The following is a 25,499-nucleotide window of genomic DNA, read 5'->3' as shown; positions in this document are numbered from 1 at the left end:
CCTTAAACAAGATATCAATGCTGAAGTTGCAAAAACCATTACATACTGTAGCAATGCTCTTACTTTAAAGTTGATTTCATGCTGTGGACAGGTGCCAACCTATCAACCTGCGGACAGGTGCCAACCACAGAGCACCTACAGCCTCGCCTCTAGAAACACAAGCTTCCTACAAATTCCCTGTTTAGATTTGTTTCAGAAAAAAAGATTTGGTTCATGGCTTTGAGTTGAAAATACACCGGTCTTCATGCTCACATCTCAGCCTCACCATTTGGCTTGTTAAGAAAGCCCTGTTAGATCTGTTGGCGATTTTCCGCAACGGCCACTGTTGCGTGGCCCGTGGGGATTCAGCAGAGACCATCATGCATGGAAGACAGTGCCGTTTCAAGCGGCTGTTCAGAGCTGCAATCTTACTAGTGACCCTGAGACAAAAGTCTCCATCACTTACATATCAACCCATCCTTGTAACTAGCAACAAAACAAGCCACATGGCAGGAGACCAGCTTTTCCATTTCTCCCGATTTAGCAGAAGCTGGGAATTATTGGGCAATTTTCAGCAAACTGTGTCAGCCTGTGTTTAAATCAGAAACACGAACAGCTTCTCAAATCAATTTTCAAGTTTCCTGAATTAAGCCTTTTTCCAAGTATAGCGATACTTTTCGAAAAGCCAATAATGGAAAATAACCACATGATAACCTTTGGTAAGTTCTCTCATCTAAAACCTTTTGTACTACGTCCAGTGTGAATTGGTTTAGCTTCAACTTCCAGTCATAAGTTTTGATTGTCTCTCTCAACTGGACTGAAGAACTCTCTATAATTAAATCCTTTTAAATATCTGCAGCTGTCAATGTACTGTCAGTTAGACTAAGTACATTGAGCTTTTTCTTCTCTCTTTAGACACTTCTACAGATCTCTTTTGCACCTTCTCTGATCCGTCAATGCTTTCCTCTAAGAAAACATTCAAGAAGCGGCAGCTACGTCACTGCAGATACGTGGATGAAATAACCTATTGCTACTTAGGAATCTTATGTTAGTCCACTTTCCTGAGAAAACAGAAGTTGTGTGTTCACACAGTCTATCCATCTTTCAGTCACCAGCCCATGTGTGAGCCCAGTGGCCAACTTCAACCAAATGTGATACAGACCCAGAGATAGCAAATGTAATTGAGCTCCTACAAGTTTTGTGAGAACCAGTGACCGAGAAGGGAAGGAGACCCAAATGGGCACTGTCAGCGAGGGAAACGCAAGGACTGGCCTCACAGTTATCTACCCTGCTCACAGTTATCTACCCTGCTCAGCTTGTGGCTGACCAGCACCTCTGTAATGCCAAACCAGTCAGAGTGCTCGATGTGTCCTCACCAGAAATCTCTGCTGCCCTTTTAAGCATTGCATTGATTAAGTTATCATTTTAGCTTCCTCGATCAAAACATCATGAAGTACTAAGTCAAACATCTTTTAAAGTGTATTATGTTTGAACAACTATCTTCTATTAAAAATATCTACAGTTCTATAAAAAAAACATCAAGTTAGTTTGACAGAATCCACAGATATGTATGACTTGGCATTACTAATATTATGACTTCCTAATCAAGTTCTGCATGAGGCTTGCAAGTGTTTTATTCAAGGTTCATAGGGAGGTGACTAAGCCCTATACACCTAGGTCATGTCCTTTGCTCTCCTCCTACCTCCAGGAATTTTCCCTGTCTTTCTAAAGTTATTATAAAACAACATTAAAAAGAAATTCTTCCTCAGACAGCTCTTTTAAAGCTCTAGCATGCAAATTATCCAAGTCTGTTAATGATAAAAAAGGCTCTAACTTCAAAAGTTGCAGTTCAGCCTTCTCCTGGCTTTTCAGAGGAACGAGACGTTTTCATAACCATGTTCTCAAACAGTTATATTACTGTCTGTCTTGCAAGGCAGAACTACCTGAAACTCCCACACTTACTAAAATGTTCTTAAAAATAGCCTATTATTTGTGACACTTTCTAAATTCTTTGTCCGAATGATTCAGCTCAGAACTGCCTTTGGCTTGGAGAACACCTTTTAAAGCAAAAAATATGCATATATGTATCTATAAAAATACATACCTATATATAAATGCATATATATATATATACACACAAACACAAAAACCTTAATGTATTTTAGTGGCTTAGACTGGATTACACTTGCATGTACTAAATATGATTTAGTTATGATTACTTCCCCCTAAGAAAGCCCTCCTTTCTAGTTCTGGCATTTCCCTTTTTATGATGGAGTGTTTTCAATGTCTGCATCTCCCAGATGAAGGCTAGTACAGAATTCCTCTTTGCTGCTCGCACCCCACTCTGAGTCATCACATTTTCATTTCTGTTCTTTAACATTTTTAAGGAAGTTTCAACACAGAAAACCTGAGAATTCACCTCATATCTCTTAGCTTGAATTCCCTCTGAAGTCAGAGGGACGTTTCTTCCGAATGCTCTAGGTACCAGCTTCCAGAGGGGACTGCTCTAGCCTCACCCAAGCTACCCAGTCTTGAACTTTGTATCCTGCTTTACCTACAGTACTATTCCCCTGCCATTTTGCACATTTTATCCTTCTTAAGCAGCTGATGACCACCAATTATGCATGATTCACATCTTAATCACATGGCCCACGCCACCAAAGCCAGCGAGAACAAATTCATCGTCACAGACGAGCAATTCCAATTCCAAGTAGACAAATGTGCACTAGCCACTGCAAGGTAAAGCTAGCCCACGCACTGCGAAGGCCTAAGCAAAGCACCATAGCAATACTGTGTGCAAGCCCCGTAACCAGAGATCGTGGGCTCAACAGCCTCCTAGGAAAGACTGTAATACTCCTAGACCTTGGCAGGAGACATCTCCAGAGACTGCGAGGCAGAATTTCAGTCCAGCTTGTTGACAGAGGCAATAAGGCTTTATGTGCTCTGCCTGAGAAGAATTTGGCTAGAAATCTTCACAAGATCACATGAAAAGCACATTTAGGGAGTGAGGAGTGTATACAACAGAGACAGACAGGCTCCAAATCTATGAAGCACTAATATTTTCCATTTGATAAATTCAGTTAGAAATCCATAATGTCTCTCTTCATATAGTTCCCATGGGGGTCAGGATCAGTGTGAAAACTGCCACAGGGCCACAGCAAGCCTGACTGTGCCATCTTCGCATGAGAGCCCCCAGTCCAGGAGACAGGGTCCTTCATTAAAAAAGAAAAAAGAGAGAGAAAAAAAAAAAGAGGAAGAGCAGCAACTAAAATAAGACTGAAGTTCAGCCTGCTCACCCAGGCCTACTTTCCAGATCCAGAAAAAGCAAGAGCAGCAATTCCATAAGGGTAAAAGGCATCCACACAAAGGAAACTCAGTAAGGTCGTGCAGAAAATGGTTTTAGTATTGGGAGGGATGGGGCGAAGCAGTCCTTCTCCTGTTATTTATCAGCTTCCCACTAGAGATGCATGTTGATGGACTCAAGGACTGACAGGACCAGCTCACAACCTGCTTTTCCACCAGAATCTCAGGAATGCTGGCTTGGACCTGTTTAACGAAAGGGGCCCAACTTGTGAAGGCCCTAAGGAACAAAAGAGATTCGGTTCTTCTGTTTCACGTAGGTGCTACTTTAGTTTTTGGGTAATGTGTCGACATGCCCCCCAGCAGGCACCTCACATGACATCCAAGACAGGAACGCAGACAGACAAAGGCAGCTATTTGTTGACAGGTCTCCAGATTTCCCAGAGCAAGTCCTACCGGTGGAAAGGCTGCCACAGGACACAGCCCTGAAAACCATTTCAATGGTATCATTAATGAACAACACGCTCACATTTCATCCTCGTGTATCAAAAAGTAAAGGTGCCCTTGTAGTTAAAAGCTTCAGTTGGGAGGTGAGGGAACAGAGCCTGATTCTTGTTTCTGCCACATGCTTCCTAAGTGACCTTGGGCAAGTTATTTCATTTCGCTTGAAACTTGTAAGCATAGGCAATTTCCCAGCCCCACAACATTAGACTACGCAAGTTTGTACAGTTCCAAAAATCTTTCCCTTGCTCATTCTTTTTTTTTTTTCCCACATCAGATACATTACATTAATGCAACAGACCTGAACATACAATTGTACAATTCTTTTATGAAAATGAGGAGCTATATTTATTGAATTGTCCAGAGGAGAGGCAGACATACCAAAGCAAATACAATCACTAAGTGCTTGCAAAAGCGAGGCGTTCGGAGTACTGTGGAACTAAATTTGCCAGGAGAAAACCAAAGTCTTTACAGGCTTTTTGAATCCGATCAGTAATAAGACAACACAGCGCACGGTGAAAGGCTGGAAGTTCTCTATATGAATTTCAGTAACCCAATTCTTATTCCTAGGGCTGTATAAAAACAACCCACACAGCAACTTTTCCTGGAGAGTTTGTCAGGTCTTGTTGGTTCCTCTCAAGGAAAAATGTACTTTTAATGAAAATACCCTTAGCAAGGAAGTGTGAAGGGAAAAATAGATAGAAAATATATGTATCCAGGGAAGAGTCATTTCTACATGGGAAATCTTATTCCTACAAAGTCAAAAAATCTGCAACTTATAAAATCTAAAAATCCAAGCCAAAGAATGTGTGGAGAAAAAAATCAGTAGAAATAAGTAACCTATTTAACTGGAAGTTTACATGTTGAATACTATCTACCTTACACACACAATAATCCTTTTTCATTCTTCAGTTCTAGGTCAACATGAATAAACTAAAAACAGGGCAGGGACGACAGATATCATGAGCCTTTCACCTCTCGAGGGCTTGGTGTTGTATTTGCTTCCACATCAAACGCTTTCTTACATGTCCAGCTAATGGTTGCAGCTGATATGTTGATTATCAGCTAGCCTAATAAAAGCCATGGGTGCCCTCTCTCTGCAAACCTGGCTAGATTAGTGCTTTGAGAAGCAGCAAATCATCAAGATGGCTTCCTGCCATTCTTTAGGAACCCATGTAGTTTTGAATGACCCAACATAGGGGAAAGGTTTTGATAATTTTACCAGGAACTTTACAACGTAACAAACTAAAAGCAAAAACCCTGAGGGGAGAAAAGGGAAGAACACAGAAGCATCTTCTAGAGGCTGTGGGGTGTCTACAGCAGAAATGCCCACTGTGTGAGACGGCTGAAACTAAAGGCTGAACAAGGAGACACTCCATCATAACTAGCCTGGGCCCTTATGGGATTTCCTTGATTGAATTTCACAGGATGCAGCCATTGCAAATGTCTCTTCATTACTCACAAAAGCAATCTAATGAGCCTCACTACTTTGATTAGGGCTAACATTTGGTTTGGAGAACAGCAAATGGATAATACTATTTCCTGGAAAAAAATGTTGGCATGGAAGGACATATTGTTTTGATTAATGCTATTGAATAATGAGGCCGTTGAGCAATCCTAGGTCTAACTTCCTGGCTCCCACTACAAAAACAAAGAATGCCTAATTTTACCTCTGCTGAAGAGCACTTTGAAACGTATTTAAAAAAAGAAATAATTGGGATTAGACTTAGAAGCTGAAATATGAAAATATACAGAGCTCAGTAATGCTGAGGAATCAAGAATAGCCTTTGCTACAAATAAGCCACTTCAATCTCCCCAGATTCCTAAAAGTAAACCCAAAGCGCACAAACAGCTGTTGGCATGGTTCTTGTAAGGCACCCCTAAAATGGCTAAGAGATACGCACACTGCTGCACTACAAGAAGGCAAGTAAACAAAATAGCAACACCACACCATCTTCTTCCTTTGTTATACTATGAAGTTAAGGCACAGATTATAAGGATCATGTTACTTCTGTACCGTACAACCACTGTGATTCATTCTAGTATTACTCCTGCCCTAGCTGTGTGCTCATGTAGCGATACGATGTCTCTTCTTACAAGGTCTTACTTGATGTAGCCTCAAACCTTCCAGGCATTATGAGACTTTCACTCCGTACCAAAAGCCCGTTAAAAAGTTCACATAAAATATGTATTGGTATGCTAGCAATGTGAAAGGTGCAATTTGAACGCCATAATTACAAGCCAAATGCAAAGTAAATCCCGCGTAAGTGGACACCGACAAGCGTGCGCGAGCCCAGGTGCGCAGCAGGAAGAGCAGATGCAGAGCAGCGCCGAGTAACAAGGCACCGCGGAGCCCAGCGCCGACTGAAAGGCAATATCACAGAGCAGCGGCAGGCCTGTCCTCCTGCTGCCTCTTCCATCCTTCTCATTAAAACTCCACCGGGCTCCGTTCCTAGAGCATTTCATTACCTTTTACTACCAATTACTTTTACAGCTTTCACCTGATATATTTAACAAACACTTAATACTATATAATGTTGCTCACATGCATCAAACGTTCTGGATATCTACAATGATACTCTTCTCTATTCTGTTACTTGATAAACAGTGTATGACTGTAATTAAGGGTAACATAGTTAATATAAACAGGACTTTAGCTTTGCTGTTTTGGCAGTTATATACATTGACTGTACAAAGTTATGCAAATCCAAGCATTTAATTTAAAGATGTAAGAATGTAAGTTATAGTCACATTTGTGAGACTGCAGATTAATTTGCAACATGAGTCATAATAAATAAAATATACAAACGACCTCCCTCTCCGTGCCATTATGCATTACAAATATTCTGGGCGAGTATAATAAAGACATTTTTTTTCCATTTATCTGATTTTTTTTTCAACAGGGCCAGAATTGCATCCTTTGTTTAATGTGTGTTTTTAGGAAGATGTACCACAGAAAAACGCAGAGGGAATCTGAGTCAGGTATAGGGCTTGCGGGGGGGGGGGGGGGGGGGGGAAGGGGGCAGAAAAAAAAGTAGTTTAATCTTTATTGTTAAGTAGGTGTGTTTGTGTATTTTATAGCCTGTGTTTTACAATCAAATTCGGGACTTGAAAACATTAAGCAGCTAAAGTAAGTTTTGTTACTTTAAAACCAATAATCTTGCAAAATATATGACCTCTATGCAATTATATGATGGAAACCACCAGAGAAGTTCTTCTTTCAGACTGCTACTATTACTTTAAACAATGGAAACTGTTTTCAATTCAGGTTACCTGCCTAGGGGCTGAATTCTCTTACCGGGTAGGTACAGGAACTTCGGTCAGAGCACCCAACATAACTGCCTGCTGCAGCCGGACGAAGGCAATGAAAGGGCTTTCCAAGAAGTCAACCTCCCCAACCAGCACATTGGAGGCCTCTGCATCACGAGGCAACTTCTTCATAAATTTATTCTTCAGCTGCATCAGTAAAAGAGGAAAGAAAACAAAATGATGGCTTGTTGAGCACGCAAACAGGAACGTGCAAAATGTGCAATAAAACTTACCCAGGTTTCACCCACGTTTCCTCCTTGGTCATAATATATCACCTTATATCAGTTACATAACCACCTTTTGGCCATTATGATTTGTCCCCATATGGTCTACTGAAAGACAGACAAATACATCGCTACTTACTACAGCTTTCCTCCCATTATAAATGCAAGGCAGAAGCCAGACTGAAGAAGCACACAGCCACCCTTCCATTCATGTGAATCCAAATGGTCTTGCCAAGACCACCACCACCAGAAGAGCTACACTGACATTGGGACTTTGAGCTGTGATGGCGCTGAGAAGCTTCTGCCTCTTGCAGCGGCTGTTTCTGTTGTTTATGGACCTGAGATGGCATTACTTTAGGGAGAAAAACACGTGCAGCACTGAGGAAGACCAGTAGACGTGGGCTGAGTTTTAAGAAGAAAACACTGCATCAACTCAGTGCCCAGCAAACTGTGTGACAGGGAAGGCCAGGCACTTTCAACGAGTGAAAGGTAACTTCTTCACAATCTACTGTGCAAAATGGCCCCCGAGGGAGGGACATCCTTCCAGCAGACCAAGCCAGGAGCTGAGCACATGCATTTCTGCGTGTCCATGTCTTTGCAAGGTCTACGTGAAGGACCAAGTTTAGCATGCCTGTGGCTTCTGCCCTAATGGAAACTTAGCTTTAGGTCCTCTAAAGCTGCTGTCCCTGTTGCCTGTGCAGGCCAGCACATGAAGAGTCACTGGGCCAAAATAGCAGGTGTGCTGTCTTTTAAACCGCACCAACAGTCCCACGAGGTGCCCGGGCAAGAGGCCAGCTCCTTACTGCTCCCCTGGCATCGCCAAGTCTGCCACCCTCGCTGCTGGCTTCCGGGCCAGAGGCCAGGCTGGAGGGTGGCAGGAGAGGCCTCCTGCCAGCGCTCGCCCTTGTTCTCGGTCCTTTCAAAGGGCAACGCTGGATGGCTGCTACCTCCCTCACCTAAAGGTCAGAAAGGAAGAGAAAGTCTTGGGAAGAAGTGAAGTGAAAAGGGGCACTTCTGAAGAAGAGGAGGGAAATCAGAGAGGGTTTCTGAGGAAAAGCAAAGCGGTAGGCCTAGACAGACAGACCAAGGTGTGGCGAGGGGAATGAGGAAGAGAACAACTTAAATCCATGAAACCCCCAAACACTGAAAGGCAGCAGACAAGGTTGCTAGTCGTTGTGTAGCTAAAAGATCTCTGGTCTTTCCGCCATCAGCTGAACATCCACTGCTCCATCATCAAGGTACTGCAGCTGATGCTTTATCCTGCCGCAGCCTTTCCTAATTTAATCTCTCATAACAGCTTTCTATCAGACAGAATAGTCAAGAACCTCACACAAAAGTTTAAAATTAAGTAAATGAACTGCTGGCATTTGCAATACACACATAAGCAGCTGAACACACCACTCTGCCTGACCCCTCACTGTTGAAAAATCAGTGTGGCCCATTGGCAAAGTAAAGATACCCATTTTGGCAGAGCTACCTACAACTCACAGCAGCTCACAACCTGGCTCCGTGAACTCTCAGAAGCCCCGAACTACATGCCGCCTGATGGCTTTAATATTTATAAATTAGAAAACGTTAAAGGCACAAGGAAAAATTAGGCTTACGGTAATTCCCCAACAGAATTTTTGTTACTTTAAATTGAGGTTGTCGGTTATTCACTGCTTGACAGTACATCCCTTGGAAGACCGAGCAAATGACAAAACGCTCAGACGTGTATTAGGGACATACTCTGCAGAGACAGTCAAGGAATACAGCTTCTCCGGAAATTCTGACAAGACTTTGATGGGCCAGGAGTTGCCTGGGGGGGAAAAAGCGAGCAAGTGTCCTCCCTATGCATGCAAACCAGGGCAAGGCTGCTGCCAGAAGAGAGGAGAGGTCACAAACCCAGCAGCAGGAGAGGATGCTGTTTCCCAGCCCCCCTTTTCTAGGCAGCATGTTGGATTTTTTTCCCCCCCAGGCACCCTCAAGAGACACAGAATCACCCCCTTTCCCAGGCAGCCAAAACAAGATTTAGCAAAATAACCTTCCCCACGCTCACCGAAAGCATTTTTCTCACGACCAGTCCGCCCCTACTTTTCCTGGAAGAGTCACGTTTGAAAGTGAAGACAGAGAGCAAACACCTAGAAACTTACTGATGCTTTTAAATGTGGTATTTTCCCTCTCAACTTTTGGGCTAAGATAGAATTTGGGAGCAATGTGGTGCGCCGCCACTGCAGGGCCACAGCCACTCCACTACTAAGGTCCCACAGGCTGATGAGCTGCGCGCGGCATGAGGATAAAAGCGTGATGATGTCTAACTATTCTGTTAAACAGGCTGAAAGACCACCTGCATTAAGGAACAAAACCAGGCTTTCTCCGATCAGCTGTTTATTCCCAAGGGCTCAGGTTACCCCTTTTTAAAGGATTTTAAAGGAGCAAAGAGAACATAAGATCAAAATCACTGCTGGAAAAGGGCAGATTATTTTGAAATGCAACCAAGTAATCAGAGAAGGCAAAGATGGCACACAAAGAACCCACACATTTCAACAACTATTTTGAGGCAGAAGATATTCAGATGTGAGACTAAAATCCTGTGGCCAGTGAATGTGCTGATCACTCCTCTAAAACTGATTTTCTTATTCTCCCAGGTTGCTTCAGCATGTCTTTCCAATAATGTCTTTCTAGTCTTGTTCTTGCCTTATTCTCTCATTATCTATGACTGCTCCATTGTCCTCAGTAACACGAGCCTGAATTGTTACTTTACTTTTTTTTTAAATCCAGTTCTTTTTTTGGATGTTTTTCTAGTGTTCTCTCACTTCCTTCCTTGCACACATTAGGCTAATACAGAATTCTCTATTTATCCACCTAAATCTTTTCCTTTTTCTTCATTAACAATGACAACCGATGTGCCAGAAACATTAAAAAAAAAAAAAAAACAGTTGGTGAAGCCACCATAAGCATGTGCCAGCACAATTGCACTACTCGCTTTGGAGCTTTCTCATCCTCAAGGCCTAGATTTTTGTCCATTTGAAAAACAAAAGCAGCGGACTTGGAAAGAAAAGGTTGTGTCTCAAAGCAAAACAATCTAGTAGCAGGCAAGTCTGCTCCCTGCACCTTGCAAGCAGGAGGCCTGCCCCAGAGGTCCTCTTAAGGACCCTGCGTGTCGCTGCCCAAGCAGCAGGAAAGCCTAAAGCCCGGGAGAAGCGCCGGTGGAGTTGACACAAGGTGAATTCACCAGCGAGGAAAGCAGCACTGGGAGCTCAGTCACGGGATAAGGAGCGCTTCTAGAAAAGCAACAAAGCATCTATTGCGTCACTGAACAATAGGGCTAAAAACTAGAGGGAAACAAGCTTGGAGAGAGACCTGAAAAGCTTTATGTGTGCCTTTCCAGCAGTCCTTCTCAAGCCATCCAGATGGTACCCAAGGTCTAATGCTGTGCTCGTCACCATTAGATCAGAGAGCCAGAAGAAATCTACTGACCAGCATCGTTCTCATCAGCCAGCTGCCAGAGTCACTCTCATTTACGTGTCTTCCTCAAAGTGTAGATACAGCTTCATACTAAAAATAGTTCCTTACAGCCCCCAAGGTTATTCTTCTAATCTCAGCACCTACATACTATAATTGTACCGCAGTGGACGTGAGCAGGCTCACAGTGCGCTAAAACATGCATCATCTAGCAGACAAAGTATTAACTAAGCCCAACTCTGGAGAAAAGTCACCAATTGCTTCTGATTTGATAAAGGGAAAACACTGCAGCAGCAGCAGATGAGCTCTAATTAAAACAAACAAACAAACAAACAAAAAACCCCATTCTCCTGGCTCTTTATCAGCATCTTCCTGGCACTCTCTTGAGCAGAGGTTGCAGCTTGGCATGGGATCGCACGTCTCTCTGCGAGGCTATTAAATTAGCTCAAGCAGGCCTGCTGCGTGGTAGGGCGATGGCAGTTGCACGGCTCTTAGCCCTGGCTTTCCCCGGGAGCAGCAGCCAGAGCTCCTGCAGCCGCAGCCACGCTCGCGGGGGGCACCGCTCCTCCGATCGCGCAAGCTCTGAACAAGCTTAGCACGCAGGCCGCATCCTTGCAGCCGGGGAGGGATTTCTGAGGGTGCTCAGATGCGAGACAACTTTGTTTTCAACTGCCCGCTTCAGCAGCAGCAGCAGCAGAATTAACTTGGAGTTGAAGGCTTTTGAAAATCCTGCCCTCCGTCGGTTCCCGAAAAGCCCTTCACGCCGCGTGATCTTTGGAGATGCTCTGTATTCGCCTGGCTAACGGTGAACGGTGAGGGAGGATGTCCTGCCAGAAACACAGCTAGGGGGTAACGTCAGAGCAGGACGTGAATCCCTAATGAGCATTTCCCTGGGCTTTGCCAGGGCGACTCGAGGAAGCAGAAAAATGGAAAAAGTCTGATGAAAAGGCACAAATTATAGATGCAGCAGGAAGAAAAACACTGGAAGAATCCTACTCCCACACACCTCAGTCAGGATTTTCACCAGAGAAAATGTTTAATAAACATCAAGGGGTTTAGCGAAGAAAGCGTGGAAAAGTTTTTTGGGGAAACTAGGGACAGAAGATACTGAGGAGGTCGCAGCTCCACAATAAAGCATATGTTCAACTTTGCTAACCAGACTGGTCGTGGGCTCCTGTGTTTTCCTGAACAAAGATGATATGTGCACACCCTCAGGTACCTTTCCTCATCAGAAGGGACCAGAAGGAACTCAAGGCCTGCGGTTGATCGGCTCCCGAGGTCCAGGGCATCGGCCTGCTCAGCCTCCCCTCCGTCCAGCCCATCAAAGCTGATTTTGAAGAAACGTCTTGAAGGTGTTTTTTGCTCCAAATGACTTTTGCAGCAGCACACAAAACTTTCTTAAATCTTTTATCAGCTCGCTGATGGGAATGTTGTAGTCAGCACTTATGATCCATTTTGAACCGTTCCCCGAAGAAGCTTCAGAAGAGGTCCGAGCCCTCAGCAGCACCAGAGAGCGAGGGATGGAGGGAGGGATGGAGGGAGGAAGGGAGCCCTGCAGCTGGAACCGCTGTGCTCCTTTCGCCTGCCCCCTGCTAAATTGAACACTGTTCTAACCTCACCGCTAACGTTACGTTAAAGGCCAAGGATCTTTGCTGCTGTATTTGCAGAAGGGCACGGTAACCTGAAAATCACAATTTCCCTAAGTGTATTTTAACACTGTTATTATCAGCATCACTTAAGATTTATTGGAAACGAAAGCAATTAGTAAGCACACACTGCTTTTATTGCATCTGTTCGTTTACTCTCAGTCACTTTGTCTGGCTCGTCCTCTCAAAAATGTTTCCCCTGCTGCAGAGGCTGCTGAACAGCTCACAGCGCAGCTCTGCCCTGCTGCCGTTTTTGGCCCGACTTGCTGGAGTAATGGGAAACCAAGGGGACAATCCACAAGCGGGGGAAGCATTAAGGGGCATTTGTTGCAAGCAACTGCACCCAGCAGGGCCAGGAGAGGGTCCAGGCACACTACGTGCCCCTGCACCTCCTAGCAAGATTTTCAAGAACAATTTAAGGGGCCAAATCAGATGGATTTTTCTAAGTCACTCAACGGGGCCAAATATTTTGTAAAGAACGGAAAGCCTCTTCCGTTACTTTGGGAGCACCTAGCACAACCGAGAGCTTTGCCTAACAGCAAAGAGCAGGAAAAGAGCCGCTTAGAGGAACACACACACGGCTCTTGTCTGCAAGCCCTGTGAGCCCTGTGCAAAGCATTTGGAGGTTTCACCAAGGCAAAGAGAAAATTCGAGGCAAATGGGAACTCCTTTACGTGGGTCACTTTTACATGGTCACTTCAGCGTGTACACTCACATGCCCTCTTTTTCCGATTTTACCAAAATAGGAAGCTTTTGCCGCTCTACCCTGTTTGAAAAACCAGCCCTAAATGGAAGGAGGGCTGGGGCAAAAGAAAACCTGTTAGAAAAGTGAGAGGCTATGATTTGTTTGAGTGTTTCTTCTATGTGCAGATCAGCTGCCTTTACGGGATACCACGACTGCCCTCTCTAGACAGAGGCTGCTGAGTTTGCAGCAAGGAAGCCTCAACAGCAAAAAGGGGGAGAAACAACATTATGCGAGCCTAATGCTTTTGCAAAGGTACAGTATAAAATGAATAACCCCCATTTCCATTACAATAACAACATTAATAAAGCAAATTCAGAACTAAAAGGCCATCCATTGACTTTATCTAAGGAAGCTATTTGTAATTCACAACCAGACGCTAACTTCATAACGTGCCGTCCTCCACTCGTGCAGGGTCTGAAGTGCAAACCTGGATTCCCCCTCCCATTTGCAGCATTTAGTTGCTGTCATCAGCGGAACTGAGTAAGCAAACACCACTGGCGTGAAAAATGGAGAATGCTGTGCATTTGGCAAAAATCAAAGTGATAGTTTCTGAGCTTTTGCTTAAAAGGCCAAGAAGGCAGCTTTTGGCAAACCCACTCCGGAACAGCAAAGCTACCATGGCTACCCCATCCAGCAGGTAAAACGTACACCCCCTCTTTGTTTTCTTTACGCCCTTCATCATTTTACCAATCTCCCTGCTCTTCCCCTTGAGCTGTACTTTTTCAAGCTGAAGACACCTAGATTATTTAGTGTTTCCAATGGACAGTCCATTCAGGAACGATCTTTTTCACCCTCCCATGTACCATTTCTAGGTTCACAAAAGTCAACACCCTTCGACACTGCGGTATTAAAAATAGCCAGCGCTGGGTATGGGAACAAAGAGGAGGGGAGGAATCCACGAGAAGGGTAGGGTACGATTTTGCTGCAGCCATGCTCTTCCACATGACCCCAGGAGAGAGCTAATCAGCACGTTTTGACTCTTTGCAAGGTAGGAGACCTCACTCAAACTCACTGAATGCAGCTATTCCCCCCAAAGTGTGGCAAAAGGTGGGCATTCAAAATAAACGCTGATCATACAGATTACCGCTGCAAGCCTAACTGCCTGCCCCAGGTGTATTACTAAAGGAAGGCTTCACGTTCCCTGATCACAGGGAAAAGGGACCCAGTTCCCCAAAGCCCATCGCCATCCAAGCCAAGCACGGCACGCAGAGTCCTCCAGCGTGCCAGACAGCAGCCGCTTGCGTAATATTTCACTCGCAGGGTTCCCACATCTGAGCACAGACACATAGCGCTTTTGTACTTAAGAAAGACTAATTCCCTCAGGAATCTGAATCTCCCTCGCTCTCCTTCTCTCTCAGCATTTCTGTATCTATCCACATATACGTTTAAGATGACCTACCCATAATTTATCCCCCGAACGCTTACCCAAAGGGGTACCTGTAATGCTCTGTGTTTTGCCTATGCACCAAACCCCACTACCCAGGAATGCTTGAGACGTGCACTGCTGATACACTAAAACCAAAACCGATCGCTGGCTGCATTAAAAAAAGGCCAAAGTAAATTAAATTTCAGTTAACTAAACTTCCTAGAAACATTTCCTTTCCTTGAGAAAGGTGGCAGTGAGCTGTACCAGAAGACAGTCGTTTATTTCCATTTGAGCTCCATGGAGTGAAAGTAGGTCATCCAGGCTGACGGACCTAGAAATTAGGAATCTCTGCTGGTGATTACAGAGATTAAGAGATGCTATTCAAACAGTAAAAGCAGTAAAAGCACCCTCACCATTAATCAATGGCCTTCTTTCCAAACAGCGGGGACCCACCAGCTCCCTCCCTCTGCAGTGGTCCCTCCAGGAAGGGCAGGAGGGTTTCTCTCAACCAGGCCAATTTCTTTTTTAACTTCAGAGCTGGCTTTGGCACAGATTTCCTGTTGATATGGAAACACCGGTTTGCAGAAACACTGCACACACCACAACAAATAAGAAGGGGTTTGTGCCTCTCTCTGACTAAATAGTCCAGCTGACCATATTCATTCGGAGCCTTTTCTTTGTCCCATATGCAAGCTCTTTGCAAGTGGAGTTAACAGCCAGGCCACTACGCTTTCCTTATATCGATATATATCCATGTTGGATATGCTATTGCATCAGCTCAGCAACAACGGGTCCCTGACAAAACACTCTCCCAGATTTTCTTTAAGCATCTCCTCAAGCATTCTCATCTCAAGCATTAAAAATGCCCTAGTGACTCGGTCATTCGGCGCTGCCAAGGACATTTGAACAAAGCCTGACCCAAGGATCTCTCAGAGGACTGGAACCGCAAGCAGTGGCAGTGGTGGGCAAGGACACACCATCCCTAGCTTCCTACAGCCCACTCGCACCACGGCAAGAACGAGGCTGACTATGGCTGTACTCTGGGTCTTCTAAATAACTTCTGTTCACAGCTCTGCCCTGTGAGCTGTAAAAAATAATTTTACAATATTATTTTCAAAGTATTAAGAGTCTATGAATCAAGAGCTAACTTGCGAGCCGTGCTCTAACACCACTAACAAAAAACCATGTCCTATGCACCGTGTAGAGAGCAAAAACCTTGTCCTCCCTAAAGGTTGCTCAAACAAAGAGACACTCTTTTTGCTGAGGATAGAAATGGGAATTCAGGCGATCTGAAAGCTCTGGCCCGCTTCCCACACGACTCCAAGCAAATTGTCTAACCTCTCTTTCCTCGCAACAGAGCGACGAACCGTTGCATACTGCGGTTCCTCACCGGGATCAGCAAAGGTAAAACTGGAGGTACGTTGCCAGATGAGAGCTCATTTCAAATACGGCTTGAGCAATAATAAACACAGCCAAGGCCACTAATATATCCATGGATTAGTCATGTGGGGACACTTTTATAAACTACTTCTTTCAGCTTGCCTCTCCATTTACCTGCACCAGGTTAGTGCAAATTTTTCTGCCTCGTGGGCTAGGTACCGCTAAGCTCAGGATGGTGAGAAAGATGCATCCGGTCAGCCCCACAGAGGCGATCAGTAAAGCATGCATACATGTATGCCCACAGACGCAGCCCACAGGTCGGGTGGATACCCTGTCAAAAGCACGTGCTTCTTCTAGATCTAATGCTGCTGTGGATCAGATTACGTTAAACAACATGGTTATATATTTTTTTAAACAGCTCAAGAAACCTTCTTTAGGTCTTTGATTCTGGTGTTTTTCAACGTGGTGTTAATAAAGGACTTCTAGAAAATAGCTCGGCCTCCAGAGCTTCAGGAATTGTTCTGCCATTAGTGGTACTAGTCTTTCAGATTTACTATTGCTATATCTGGCAATACAGAGCTCAGAGCCTGGGAAAGAATATAAAGCTGAGACACTGATTTAGTAACTGGAAAACAGAAAAGAAGAAATTCTCCAAAAGTACCACTGCTGCTGCTTGTCTTTCTAGCTGCAAACGACCAGGATATTAACTGCAGCCAACGTCACATAAAATAAGGCAAATAAAGGCAAAACACTTCTCCACATTGCTACCTCATGAAGAAAAGAGCTCTGCCAACACAAACACAACAGAATGTTTTTGGATTGTTTGCTTGATATTTTGGCAATCCGTAAAGGATCATTAAGGAAGAGGAGGTGTGTTCCAAAGCCCATCATAAAACAGCAAAACCAGAATTGTGTGTCCTTCAGTGAAGTTACTCGTCCTTAGTGCCAGGTTCCGCTAGAGAGGTTTGAGTCAGGGCCTGGCGTCTTCTGAAAGACCCTTCGGATGCTGAAGCAGCGCCTTTTGCAATCTAAATGCAATGAATCAAGTCGTCATTCTCGGGGCGGAAAGGAGCTGATTCATGCAAATTAACTAGGGAACTAATTTCAATATTCATAAATAATACACTCATAACGGCACATAGCTGTTTGGGTGCTTAGTGCTACCGAGAGACATGAGCCTGGCGGGAGGCATGAATCTAGCCCTTTATTCAGCTACAGGGCAGACTTCCCGCACGCACTGCAGGCGGAAAGGGGAAAATGCTCTTGGGAGCTCCTGTTGTTTCAGTTGTTACACCTCCGGTAATAAGACGTGTTTACTGACCATGGCTGTAGGAACAGGAATAAAATCTTCTTGCTTTCTTCACCTCTCCCCTGCCACACACACACACCCCTCCCAAATTTGCCTCTTGTAGGGATCACTAAATACCAGGTATCCTCAGCGGATCCCAATGCCGTGAAATAACAATTTAAGAGTAAATCACGACTGAACGTGCCTCAGAGACAATATACATAGTCTTGCTCTACCAGAAATCCCAGGCTCGCTGCCGCCTGCGGATGCCATTCTGCAATCGGTTCTATGCAGGGGGCCAGGAAAGGTGAGCAGAGCGCGTGGATAGCCCTGTGCTGTACTAGAGGAAACCAGTTGTTTTCTGCTAGAGAGGTACAGCTACTCCTTTTCCTGCGTTTCACTTATGACAAGAAAAAGAATCAGAGGCAGAGAGCGCGCGCGAGAAGCAAGACGACCCAGCAGAGCAGGACATGGCAAACAAGAGCCTGACGCTTTTCACAACTCTGGCATGGTGCAAAGAAGCCTGGTTTGGTATTACCCCACCACACCAACAACATACTGTTTATGGCAGAGCTTTGATGTCCATGCACCATGTTTCCACTGACAGTAACTGAATCTGCATTAGCAAAAGAATCAACAGAACACTGCCATATTAATTTCCCTTTCAATATACCATCAAATGTAAGTATCAGAGCAGTAGTGCAGCCACTAGAGGCAGTTGAGGAAGGTGGGCAGTGCGTTATGTGTCTGTCCCGGAAACATGAGATCTGAATCACTATTATCGATGTAACTTTTCTGAGAGGTAATCCATAGCTAAAGTTTTTGTACAAATTCTGCATTTTGGTAATTGGCCCTTCCTTTTGTTGTTTCACCTTTAAAATTATTTGCTTTCCAAGAATTAAGGTGAAAAAAAATTCGAATAAGATAACATTTAGAATTTAGCTGACATCCCCACCTTACAAATAACCTAGGGCTTTATTGCACATTTTCACATCATTTTAAGATTTGGTACTATCTTATTCTGATGGCAATATTATTCCATCCAGTCTCAAATATAAGGAAAAGAACTACACAAAACAAGTGAAAGTGTTCTTAGACCATCATTCTTCATGAAGCAACCCGTCCTTTGATAAAGCCGCTAGTCTAACCGCTTATCACATGTCCATAAACCACTTTGTGTCAGAGGGGAGAGAGAGAATTAATAAACAAACATAGAAATTATGGCAAGATTTGTGTGTGTTTGTTTTTAAATGAATGATGATACACTTAAGTTGTTTTCAGAAGACAAGATGACAGCAAAAAGCACAATGATCCTGAAATTATCAAAGGACAGGCCAACCACATAGGTCCTAAATACCATAGCAGTATAACAGAGTCAGCTGCAAGCACTTGGGGTTATACATGCATGACCTTTGGAAAACCCCTAATGTGTCTGCTGTCCATGGTCTTTTTTTTTTTTTTTTTTTAAAACCTTTCAGCCCATGAACCTTCTCCCTCTTCCTCTCTAACTGACAGTCTTTGCCCTGCCAGTTCGGGAACGGGCAACACTTGCTTGGCTGATCCTTTGGAAAGAGCCTGAATGTCCTCTGTTCCTTCCTTGACTCCAGCCTCTTCCAAGGGAGATCCTAAGTTCATTTTCTTTGTCTCTGACAAGAGTTTAATGGTTACGCCAGTAAGAAGATTAACTCTGAAAAGTGTATTATGAAGGCAAAGAGTATGAGGAAAAACAAAACAACAGAAAGATCAAAGCAAATCCAAAGTAAGCAGAGAACACTCCCTACCCTAAGAGCAGGACAAACAACCTCATCTGAGGCAACCTGTCATTTGAGAGGTCCATCTGAGTGCTACGTATGACTTCAATGAAATAATAAGTCTCATGTTATTGCCACTTGCTGTATTCATGTCAGTGTGTCTTGAGACCACAGTCAAATATTTTCTTTCTATATCTTTGTCCTCAGCCCTACTAGCCTTACACCCATCTTTGTACCCTCTGAGAAAGCCACTGAGATGAATGGGGCATGTAACTGGGCCGGCACCTCTGTGGTAAAGCAAAGTCCAGGCCCTCATTACAGAGGTCTCTGTCAAGGAAAAGCTTAGGGTTATGTCTTTTCTCCCTTCCCTGGATCGTTTAATTGTTCTTTGTCATGGGAGGGCAATCCAGTTGCCACCACCTCCAGCCTGTGTTTGCCTTTGCACAAAGGCATCATTCCTGATCCTCTGCAAGGATGCTGCAGGGCAGCACAAAACAGGCCTTGCAAACCTCAAGGAAGGCAGCCTCAAGGAGACTCCTCTGACAGATCTTTTAAGGAAACTCAGATCCATCTGGTGCTCTCTAGTACAACGCACTGCAGTGCCCTGGGTGAGAACCCAAGCAGAGTTAAAGCCTCTGTGTTCTCCTGCGACAGAAGGGCTCTCCCCACCCACGTCCTGCCCTGGCACAGGTCCCTGAAGGCCTGAATGTATCTCTCCTAGCTCAAGGTTCTTAACAGAGCTGTCTACATTAGGAGGGCTTCTTCTGCAGACAGCGAAGGGAATTGTCCAAGGGGCAACTGGCCCCTCTGAAACTTGAATCGACTCTGCAACTCCAGCTCTCTGCAGGGACTCAAAAATAAGCTCAGGAGACCAGGCAGGCACCTCAGAGAAGTGCCTACGTTTGGAGGGATCAGTCTGGGCTGAACAACCTTTTCCTTTGTAGCTGCTTAGTGCCCCTTAAATGCCTTCAAAAGGATTATCAAAAAAAAGTGCCACTTCCAAAAAAAAAAAAAAAACCACCTCCAAGCAGCCATACCCAGGTGACCACTCAATCTCAAGCCTTGCTGCCAATAACAGGCAAACTCCAAAAGGAGAGAGAAGTGGCCAAGCATACTAGGGAACATGCCAACGCATTCCACTCCTCTGCAGAGAGCTTCCCCCTTCCCCTGCCCAGGTGTCCTCTTTTGACCTTTTCCAGGCTTCTTTTGCTCACTCCAAACTTAAAGTTCATCCTTAAAATTCCTCAGTTGTTAGGAATATGGAATTGAATGGAACAATTCAATTTTTGACAATTACGGCCCCCTCTTTGTTAATTCTTATTTCTATGGCAAAGTTCATCTGATCGCTGTCCTCTGTCTTTGCCAAGTCTGCAGAGGACTCACCGCTTCCTCCCAGCTTGGGAGGTCCACGCTGGAGACAAATGCCCAACGAGTGGCGAGGCAATTGCAATGCACCTGAGATCTGCTCCTCCTATGGCTCCATAGGGAACGATTCCAAACAAACATTTCAAAGAAACACCAGGATCATGTGACTGGAGACAGAAGTTCTCAATTCAGATCTTACAACATCCTGGGGAAAGGAGTAGGGAAATCACAGGTGGATGCTCAGGACCAGGACCAGCCTGCATTTCCAAACAGACATGAGGGAACTGTTGCTAAGCAGAGCTAGAGCATCCTATGATGCAGAAAGTTTAAAGTCACTGTGGTAGAAAGCTGGTGCTTGGGTAAGAAGATTCTCACACGTAGGCCAAAGGCTACTGAAAAGTATGGCTGCTTCAAAATACTGGGGTCACTTCCAGCTAGACGTGTGTCCAGTGTTTACCGGCAGGAACCAGGCAGGCTTTACGGAACAAGAACTGTTCCAAGACAGGGTCCAGTGTCTCCCTCCAGGCTGTCTTGTGGGTGGCCGGATCACAAAACCCACTCTGCTGACCTCAGGAAAGGGAGGGTTGGAGGTCCTAATGCAATCACAAAGCACTTTTCGCCAGCCCTTCTCCATAAAGACAGAGACAGAAAGAGAGAAAGAGAAACAAAGAAAGAAAAGGGAAATCTTCTGAGGAGCACCTTTCACAGTTTGAAGTGAGAGCACCCAGAACCTCTGCTTTACTTTTACCCAGGTGTCTTTCTGCTTAATAAGAACCTACTGAAACAGAGAGAGAGAGTATGCTGGTGACAAGCTCACTACATTGTTAATTCCACTACTTCTGTTAGCATAAAAGGCTATAATACTGAAAATAAGAATGGGTAGGCAGGAAAAATGCCAAAGATATATAACAGTTTGTTCAAAGCCTTTCTTCATTTAAAACACACACACACACACACACTACTCTATTTGCAAAAAAAGTGATTGATGAAAGAGCTCAGGTCCCAGTTCTGCTCCAAGCCACTGTTATAAACTAACTTCAGCCTGTCGTAGTTTGAAGACATGCTGGCCTCTGATATGCACAAATAAATAAAAACCGGAATAGCCTCTTTTCTTCAGCAGACTCATAGCTCATTATATGGCCTCATTAACTGTCAGACTTCCAGATGGGATACCAAAATAATGAAAGCCAGCCACTCTGCTGTCAAGGCAAGAAAATCTGTTCTCCTTCCAGCTCCCGTTGTCATAACACCATGAATTATTCCCTTGTCTCCTGTACTGCACACTAAGTTCTGCTCAAGAAAGTTGCCAGGCATCATCACAATTTCGCAGATTTTAACAGGACACATCTTTAAGTCAATCAGTAACTAAAACTGAGATCTAAGGTGATTTCTCAGGCCAGCTTTAAAACACTTACAGTACAAGGGTTCCACTGGGCAAAGTCCATCAGCCAGACACTGGCTATAACTAAACAGCTTTTTGGAACAAGTTAGTTTAAAAGTAACGGTTTTCACTATAAATAGTCAAGCATTATCTATATTGAATGTTAAAAACTGTAGCACACTTCCAAACTGGATTTATTAACACAGCTCACTATTAGCACTACTGAAAAAGCTATTTTTATCCTTGACTCAACACAAAAAGTCCATTACCCGCCTGTGTTTAATACGTCCACAGAAATTTCAGCAAGAGACACAACTGAGAACGTTTGTACTGCAGAGACCTGCTGCAATAGTTAGATCTAGTTTTCTACTGCTTTGCCTATGTAAGACCCCAATTACAGCGTGATTAAAAATGTAATGCACAGCAGCCTTTCCAATGAAAAGGCTGTCTTACAGTCCTACTCCTTCCCCATGTGTGTCTGCATACAATAACGGAAACAGATATTTTGGGGAGAAAAAAAATTATATAGATGCATGCTTGAATGACACTGGGATCAACGTGAAACACCATCTGCACCCTTTCTCTTTCTGTTAAAATAAATATTTTCTTGAATTATTAAAGTAGATACTAAAAGGGAAATTTTTTTTCTCCGTCATATTTATTTTGCACATTCAACGTTATGATGTTTTTTCCCTTATCGGACGTTTCGTCCTTCTGTATGGATTTTTCACATACCAAATGGGAAGATAACATATTTATATTTTTCAGAAGGCGGAAGTAGCAGTAGCATAAAATCACATGCCAGGAGAGGGAAAAAGGACAGAGGGAGCAGACTGAGGAATAGTTGTACCACATTTAATTACTTATTAATTTTTTTTCCTACATCAGTCACATTGTTGTGTCACTATATAGCAGAGTTGCACATAAAAAAAGATTGCGACCAGCCACCATTTGAAGGATTAGACTCATTCTCAACTGGCCAGCATATGCTGCATCATCCAAATAATTTTCCAAAGTAACTCTCATTTGCATTGAGAATAACTATGGGACTAAAGAACACTGAAGGACGGGGAAAAAAGATGCTCCTAAAGAAACAGCTGTGCTTTGAGAATAACCCACTTTTTAAAATCAAGACAAAGGTTTTGTAAAACTTTCACAGAGAACTTATCCAGACACCACAGTAAAAATAAACTATTACCCCTCAGACTCCTAAACTCTCAGAAATGGTTAGAGCACACACAAAGAAAGCCCATACAATATACCATAAACATTGCCCTATTCTGAGAAATTAGTCAAATTCATGGAGACCGGTAAGAAAGGGCTCGTTTCTTTGGGCACTGCAGGCCAACTTCAACTTAACTTTGTAATTCTTCTTCACTTTGAAGCTGTTCTTCTGCTGTCACCTTTTATTAAAGTTGCCTTTCTGAAGTGATGCACAGTTGTGCAGGGTGAAGTAGCATCTCTTATTAGGACAGCTGATGTAGCGGGGATACATTCCCTCAAATGCTCCTGCTCCATCCCAACTCCCTTGTGAATGCATGTCGTGGAGTGCTGCACGGCCGCAGCTACTGTGACCTGGGGCCCCAGCTGAAATAAAGACTCTGCTTTCGGCAGGAACACGATCAGAAAATGTATCAAAAGCTGGATGTTGTCCATTCCCTTCCCGTGGATATCAGCAGGTTGCCAGGCAGCTTCTGTACACGGCAGAACTCGCTTCAGACCTTGTGAGAGTTTAACAGGACTCTGAAAAACTCAGCTCACCCTGCTCGCCCATTTCATCTGCTTCAGTTTTATGGTACAAAGTCTCTCCCCCCAAACATCCAGCTCCTCACCATACACACCATCAAGTGAAGCTCAAATGTGAAGCTTACCTGATCTTTCTCAGGCTTGTCAGAGATGTCGTTCAAACTTGAGGAAGTCAGGTTTCTGTGAGTCATGGCTGGACTGCCTGTAAGAACAATGTCAACACCAATTAAAGGACCTGTTTCAATCCTATCAGAAGAATACAGAGGCTCAGGCTACAGCAACACCTTTCCTTGCGCAAGGGAGGTTCACATGGGGAATTTGAGACCCTGACAGGCTGCTTTCTCTAATTTTACGTGGCACATGGGGTAGAAAGATGCTATCGGTTCATCATCTCTGACCCACAGCATTCCCGCAACTTTCAGCCAAGCAATATTGTCTAAGACCTTTTCACAATTCCTGGCTGTGGGAAAAAACAAACCAGTAACTGGCTGCTGAGGCTGATGCTGCTGGGTCACCCAGGGACCCAGCTACAAAAGTTACAAAGAAAAACACAGAGGCAAACAGATGAAGTAGGCAGCTCCCATTTCCTTTCCAAAGATCAACTGCCCCTCTGCAAGCCTGACAGGATGACAGTCAAACATCAGAAAACAGCTACGTAGGAGCTGCATGCTCCCTTATGGACTACTTTTCCTACTGATTGTTAGGTAGACTGAAGTAGAACTGAAGTAAGACCCATGAAAATAGTCCTAAAGAACTTGGAAAAAAAAAATCCAGAAGTCACTTCTACAATCCCACTAAAAGCCTTTGGAGTTAAAACTGAAGAAACTCAGAAATAGTCTTAATCATAAAAGAAGAAAAATCAAAAGAATAGCCAAAAAGGGGACTGCTGGGATGGATACAGTATTCTAAACCCCAGCAATCAGCATGCATTTTCTTCCCTTCTGAAATTTTTCCATCTCTTCCCGCCTACTCTCACTGGAACCAGAAGCAGAACAACCGGAGCTGTTATCACAGAGTTCCTGACCACGAAAATAGCTGGAAAGACAGAAAACACTCAAGAAAACTTGCACCGAGGCATTTCCCTTCTTCTGAGTTATTTCTAGGTTAGGATGTTTCAAGACGACATTGATTAAGCTTATGGTTAGGTATTCATACAACGAAAGGCCAAACTGTCAGTGTTCAGCAACTCCCAGGGAAAACAAATCTGCTCTCTCCTTACAGGACACAAGTCTGCCGAGCTCTTCAGAATAGCTACCATTAGTTTTTTTACTTAGTCATTTCAACGCTGCTGAGTATCCACGGCTCAGGTCATAGCATAACTCATCTTTCACGGCATGAGCTGACGAATGCCACCATTTAAAAACAGCAGTGCCCCACTATGCATACTGAGCAAAAAAAGGAGTAGTGAGAAGAAGATTTGGACTCCGGGAGTTACATTTTCTTTCCAACATATTCAATGTATGTGGAGGCAGACCTACAGTATTCTTTGTTATGAGCCACAGAACCACAGTATACGTGCCGCGTGCGACCGCCGCATCCAGGAACGGACAGCACAGCAAAAGCAAAGCACAGCTCGATATTACAAAAGGGGGATCCAGCTTCTCCTCCTTCCCGCTATCATTCTGAGCCAGATTTGAGACCCCACCTATCTCTACAAAGTTTTTACAAACGTGTCTACTCATGGAACGAGAAATGCCACTTACAAGACTGGTTCAAGATACATATAATCTTAACCAGTCTCCTATTGAATTATTAGCGAGCCAGGCTTAACAATGTTTATAAATTTTGATTGATGTGTTTGAAAAGAATCCTGTAGGTCAGAGATACACAATGCATAAATAAAATGGGAAAAAAGTGATCAAATGCACTAGTGTCTATTGTGGCTATTACATAATGCACATATTACTTTGCTTTTCTAAAAAGGTGTCCATAACACCTTCTGTATCAGGAACTAATATTTAAGAAACATTTGGTAAAGAGCATAGATGGAAAAAATCAAAATAAAACCAGGTTCTTGGAGTCTTTAAGTCTGTTATTAAAACCCTGGGATTCTTTTTCATGTATCATACCGTTA

At 43.9% G+C, this 25,499-nt stretch overlaps 1 protein-coding gene across 13 annotated transcripts in view; it reads right to left on the bottom strand.

Moving 5' to 3' along the window:
• Nucleotides 1-25,499, bottom strand: part of SLC4A4 (solute carrier family 4 member 4) — a 251,304-nt gene that overhangs the window by 57,603 nt on the left and 168,202 nt on the right. For all 13 annotated transcript variants that reach the window (XM_009687277.2, XM_009687276.2, XM_009687274.2 and 10 more), the window contains 2 exons: nucleotides 23,551-23,627; nucleotides 7,079-7,236 (listed from right to left, as the gene is read on the bottom strand). In XM_009687277.2, the coding sequence (XP_009685572.1) occupies nucleotides 7,079-7,236; nucleotides 23,551-23,627 (235 nt within the window). The remainder of the gene's footprint in view (nucleotides 1-7,078; nucleotides 7,237-23,550; nucleotides 23,628-25,499) is intronic.

Source organism: Struthio camelus, chromosome 4 (genome assembly GCF_040807025.1).
Source record: "Struthio camelus isolate bStrCam1 chromosome 4, bStrCam1.hap1, whole genome shotgun sequence".
Taxonomy (NCBI): Eukaryota; Metazoa; Chordata; class Aves; order Struthioniformes; family Struthionidae; genus Struthio; species Struthio camelus.
This window is presented reverse-complemented; position numbering and strand designations above follow the sequence as displayed.